Raw genomic sequence first — 6175 nt, forward strand, 5'->3', positions numbered from 1 at the left:
ATATATACCCTGATTCATCAGAGGCTATATTTTTATTTAAAGTAATTGTCATAAATGTGATTTAGAGTTTATTCGACATGTATGAGTCAAGATCACGTGATCTTCATAAGGAGAAATTGGATTGACAAAAACAAACTTCACAATATAATTCTTTATTTTATCTATTTATTATTTTATAATTTCAAAGAGATCGTTTTGTTTATTTAAACTTTCTCTTTTGTTCTTTTCAGTCTCAGAAAAAAACAGTTAACTCAATGAACCCCCCTGGTTCTGCGCCTCTCATTAAGGTCTCCATCAAGACGTCCAGCCGTGCGTAAAAGTTGCGAACTTCGCGGTTAAATCTAATATCCAAGCCTTTAGCGCCCACTCCACAGGCTACCGAGCCAAACAAGGGTCGTAGGCTGGGGGTGAGCTGAACTTTTTTACACCTTTGTGGTAGTGGGCACTCCCTCCACGCGCTGATTGGCTGCCGGGGAGTTTAAAGCGCACAGACAGTCACGCTCATTGCTGACTTGCCTCTCTACCTTTCCAGTTTCTGCTGCACGTGAAAGAAGCACATGGATAGGACTTTTTCTTTCAAACTTTAAATCCACATATTTTTTTTATTTTTTATATATTAGTATTGTTTTTTCTCCCAGGTTGTGTTCGCTTGTATCGTTTCTGGTGAGCTGTCCGGTTCTTCTCAAACGCCTCCTCCTCCTCCTCGCAGCAGCTGGACAGAAATGAGTAGTCCCGATGCGGGTTACGCCAGCGACGATCAGACCCAGGCAAGGTGTGCGATGTCAGTCATGATGCCTGGAATGGGACACTGCCAGTGGGCCGACCCTCTCAGTCCTCTCGGGGACGCCAAGGTGAAGAACGAGCCGTGCGCCTCCGGCTCCGGCAGCCAGAGCCGCGGGAAGAGCGAGCCGCGGATCCGGCGGCCCATGAACGCGTTCATGGTGTGGGCCAAGGATGAGCGCAAGAGGCTGGCGCAGCAAAACCCGGACCTGCACAACGCAGAGCTGAGCAAAATGCTGGGTAAGTCTGTAGATTTATTCCTTGCCTTTATCTGTGTTTTTATAAMTTTATTTCTTTTTTAAACTTTAGAATATTGACTGCAGGGTGATTTTTAATACTTTTGCTATTAAGATAAAAAAAAAGAGTCCTGTATCTGGCCACAACAGGTTGTTTGTGTGAGCAGTAGCTGCTGACATGGAACTGATGTGTTCTCTCTTCTTGACCCACAGGGAAATCATGGAAAGCCCTTCCTGTCCCAGAGAAGCAGCCCTTCGTGGAGGAAGCTGAGCGCCTGCGGGTCCAACACATGCAGGACCACCCAAACTATAAGTACCGGCCCCGGCGGCGGAAGCAGGTGAAGAGGATTAAGAGGCTGGACTCCGGCTTTCTGGTCCACAGCGTGCCCGATCACCAGAGCCAGGCGATGCCCGGGGAAGGCCGAGTGTGCATGGAGAGCCTGGGCCTCGGCTACCACGAGCACGGTGGCTTCCAGGTTCCTCCGCAGCCYCTGGGTCACTACAGAGACCCCCAGGCTCTTGGGGGTCCCTCTTATGAAGCCTACAGCCTCCCCACGCCCGACACGTCTCCTCTGGACGCTGTCGATTCAGACTTCTTTTCACCGCACCCTCAAGAGGACTGCCCCATGATGCCTGCGTACACGTACCACTCTCAGGTGGCAGATTTTCAGCCTCAGGAGCCCCTCGCCAACCACCACAGTAACCCCCTCATGCACCGACACCCGGCCTCTGCACCAGAGCAGCCCCATCAGCCTCCCTCCTACATGGGATGCCCCAACACTTTGGCCGTGTACTACACCCAGCACTGCGGCTCCAGCCACCCCAAGCGGCACCCCGGTGGGATGGGACAGCTCTCCCCGCCTCCCGACCCCCACTCCCACTCAGCAGACAGCATGGAGCAGATGCACCACTCCGAGCTGCTGGCCGAGGTGGACCGCAGCGAGTTCGAGCAGTACCTGAGCTCGTCCTCGGCGCGTCCAGAGATGGCAGGTCTGGCGTACGGGCCGCACGAGGCCGGCATGCAAGGACCTGAGAGCCTCATATCGTCCGTGCTGTCAGACGCCAGCACAGCCGTGTACTACTGCAACTACAGCAACTCCTAACCCCCCGCTGCGAAGGACACTCGCCCTACACTCAAATCTCTAAAGACAAATTTGAAGAAACATGATTCGTTTTTTTCCACTCCTGGCACAGAAAGCTTCTGGGACTTTCAAAATGCAGCTTCGAAGAAAACTTTGTACTGTACCTGTGCAGTTAAGAAGCCATATTTAAAAATAAAATTTAAAACTGTTTTTAACCTTTCTTCTTTTGCAGGGACATGAGTTCATTTTGTGATAAGAAATATTGTACAGTCACTATTTTAAAGTTTATGTATATACTGAATATTTTTTTTATACTTTTGCACTTCTGAGAAATAAATGTTTGCAAAACGACCCTTCCTCTTTGGTGTTTTCTTGCTTTTTAAAARCATTCGTGACCAAGTTTTTTGTGAAACTTTAATAAAGTGGGGAAATTGTCTAACTTAGATTAGAGTTCGGTCAGCTGTGTGTGCGCTGGGTTTGTTTTTCCTCGCAGCAGTAGCAGCAGTTGCTCACCTGGAAGCAGGGCAACGGAGGCCAGCGACCCGGCTTCCTGGCCCAGACAAAGTGGAGGTGAGCTCAGTGTTTGTGGGACACAAGGCGCCTTGTTTTCTCAGCATGGAGGGCCGCTTATGCTCCGGACATCCTGTCTGTAAATGATTTTAGTCTCTTCTGATTAATGCAAGGAGGGGGGTCATTGAAATTCAACTACACCCTCACTGATTCAACCTTTATTCCTCAACAGAGCACAACTTCTGTGTCAATTCCTGTGTTGTGCCTGTTAACATAGCAGTGACATCAGGATTTATTTCTGTAGGTGCACTGATATATTTATCCACTGAAGCCTGCATGTTGCTTTGACATCAATCAAACTTATCAGGCAAAAATCTTTAAGCGATTAGACTGAACCTTGAGGACGATTCAGAGTATTTATAACTCGACGAGAGACCCGCTTTATAAATAGAGATTTTCCCTATTTCAAAAGGAAGAGGTTCTTCTCTGAGGGGGTCAATCACCCTGACCTCACGATCCATTTTTAGCACTTCAGAGGAAACATGTTCCAGAGGTGTGTATATATTCCTGCGCTTTGTTCGTGCTGAATGTTTTAAAATATTCTCTCATGTTAAAAGGAGCTGAAGGTCCCCGGTTAAATGTTTCCCACGGTGTTTCTTTTTTTTTTTAAGACGCCAGCTTTTTGTTCAAATGAACAAACAAAAAGAAGAAGATTTTCTGCACTTTTTTTTTACTAAACTCCTGGGTAAATTTGTAAAATATGTGTTTTCGCACCTATTCTGCCACCCAAACGCACCTATGTGCCCCCTCGGGGAGGATCCGTTGTAATTGGTGTGAATGTGTTTAAATTCAGTTTGCAGCTGAGTGGCAGCTTTATCCTCCCTGTTGTTACAGCTAATGGGTGCATAACAACAGGCTCAGGCCTCGATCCCTGGGGCTTTAGCAAAGTGGGCGGAGGTGGGGTCACCTGCTCGGACTTAGGGCAAGTCAGACCCCCACGTCAGCCGTGATATTATCTCCACACCTTGCTGATCTGGGCTAATTGGTGGAGGGGTTTTGGTGGGTGAAATTTAACCGTTCAAACTCAAATACTTAATTTTCTGCAGAGGCATCACTTAAGGTTTAAGCTGAAGCAGTTTCTTTAAACAGAACCAGTTTTAGACACGGTTTTCTCTTTTTATGAACTTAATGTGTTCTGTTCATTTATTTTGTTTTGTATTGTCTGAACTTTATAGGTTTTTGGTTTTTAATACGGTTTTTGTTTGACTTTTAAACTGTCTTAGATGCAACTAAAGACAACAACTACAAATGATATTAACCTATGAATTACAGTAACCAAATAACAATAGTTCCTCTTTTTATCTTAAGTTTAAATTCACTTAAAAATAACAAGCTTGTGATGTCCTATGCGTTTTCTTATTTATTTATTTTTTTTACTGTAAAACTCTTATACTTGAACTCTTACCTCAGAGGTTCTCAAACTCGGGTCTCGTTACCGCAGGGGTCCGCTAGCCGTATTTTGTGGGTCCTCAAAACATTTCAAGAAATTGTTAATTTGGTTTTTATTTRAWAAATTGCACATGGGGAACGATTTACTACTAAAACAAACATACAAAYGCAAACAAAAGATAATATTCCCATGGCATTTAGGGGTTAAAATGTCTTTAAATTTTTTTAACAGTCTGTGCATTTATGAAGAGGTCCCTCCCTGGAAATGTTTCATCCTTGTYAGAATTCCCAAGACCCAAAATCTTTGAGAACACCTGTTTTACCTTTTAAATTATACATAAAACAAGGACTATTAACAATGATGCAAATTTATATGCAACTATTTACAATTATCMTCCTCTCCCTAAAATAATCACCTYAGCCTTTTYTCCCACAAGTTTTTCAGGAAAKATAAAAACATAATTAATAATGTACCATAATACAGTTTCAATACACTTGAATAAAATGGCGTAGGCAGTTATTTTAGGAAAGTGTCACTATTTAACARAACTCACAATTTTTACACTGTTTCAAACATAAGAAAACAAGTTTTTATTGCGTAAAACCTGTTTGTCTCAGACAGCAAGAAAACCAAGATGTTTCTGGATACCAGCAGGATGCTGAACATCTCAGCAGAAATAAGGACTTTAACCTTGTTTCCAGTGTGTGTGTGTGTGTGTGTGTTCGTGTGTGCACCTGAGTTTGTGTGTCGCTGCCAGCACTGTGAGATTACAGCAGCACTTATTCATGGCACTGCCCTAATCTCATCTCAGGTGGCTGCCTTTCCCAAACACAGCTTCATTTACCCACACAGTCGGCTGCGATTTGATTCAACAAACCAGCGAGATCAGCTGTATTTGACCAGCTCAGACACAAACACAGCCAAGCTCTATTGGGGGGGGGGGGGGGGGGGGGGTTCAGCATAATGTCCTGACAGCATCAACACAGGTTGAATGAATTCTCATCATATTTAAAGTATTTGTCCTGAAACAAGACAAGTGAAATCAGCGTGTCTGTTTGGGCTGCGAAAGCTCGTGTCTAAATTATTTCCTGGCATTTTCTAATAACAATCAATCACCCAGCTGCTCTTTTATACTGCTCCGAATCTGAAAGACGTATTGTGTGTGTCAGGAAACACACTAACTTTAAAAAAAAATTGCACAAAAGTGTCAAAAATGTGTTGAACTCAGGCCCAGATTCAGGACGAGCTGGAGATGTGTAAAGGTTGTGAGGGCCCAAACTGATTAAGTCATTGATAGTAGATTGCAAATACAGCATGTGAAGCAGCTGCAGGAGAGGGTGTGTCTGTTGTTTAAAGCAGGGCTGGTTGCTCATAATCCCAGGCAAATGCTGTTCCTCTCAGGCCCGGTCGCTTTTATGGTCTCTGTCTGTCGCACCAGTGTACAGTTGTGTTCCCACTATATATAGATTCACAGATCCAGCTCGCTGCTCAGTACTTGCTTCATTTTAATTCCATTCCTGCTTTTGTCACGTTCAGGTGTAACTCGTTTATTCAGTGAATTGACAAACCGAATAAATACCATGTGTTTTCTATTTAGGTATAGTTGTTTGCGGGATGTCAGCCGGTGTGTCAAAATTCACACAGAATATTTACATGTGAGCTTAGAAGTGTTTTTTTTTTATATTGCAAAGCTGAAAATTCAGCCGTGTTGTGAGGTGTAACAGCTGTGTGCCATTTTAAAATTYCTTGTGTTTTAATTTTACATATACAGTACAGGAAATAATATTTCATTTAAAAACTTTTAGAATCCATTCACAAACTTTTTAGTGTCAAAAATGCACTTACATCGCATAAAAATGTATCTAAATGGTTTTATGTCCCAATAATCCAAATAGATATGTTCAAAGTATTAAAAGTAAATGCATTTTTATAAATATTGCTATTTAAACATATTTGCAATGAATACAAAAACTTATATTTTTATATTTAACCATTGTTGATTTTTGCTATAAGATAGAAAATTGTACATGAATTTATACGAAATATCAGCTTGCAACTAATATTGATTATTTTTAAGGTGATTATCAGATATTAAGATTAAATGTCTGTTATCTACC

General features: G+C 43.0%; 1 protein-coding gene across 1 annotated transcript; it reads left to right on the forward strand.

Annotated features, from left to right (window-relative positions):
• The first annotated feature begins 535 nt into the window (after positions 1-535).
• sox17 (SRY-box transcription factor 17) lies at positions 536-2449 on the forward strand. Its single transcript, XM_014008317.1, has 2 exons — positions 536-1020; positions 1230-2449. The coding sequence occupies exons 1-2, from the start codon at positions 723-725 to the stop codon at positions 2117-2119; spliced, it is 1188 nt and encodes a 395-aa protein (XP_013863771.1). The 5' UTR covers positions 536-722; the 3' UTR covers positions 2120-2449.
• Positions 2450-6175: the final 3726 nt, after the last annotated feature.

Source organism: Austrofundulus limnaeus, unplaced genomic scaffold (assembly GCF_001266775.1).
Source record: "Austrofundulus limnaeus strain Quisiro unplaced genomic scaffold, Austrofundulus_limnaeus-1.0 Scaffold49, whole genome shotgun sequence".
In the NCBI taxonomy this organism is placed as follows: Eukaryota; Metazoa; Chordata; class Actinopteri; order Cyprinodontiformes; family Rivulidae; genus Austrofundulus; species Austrofundulus limnaeus.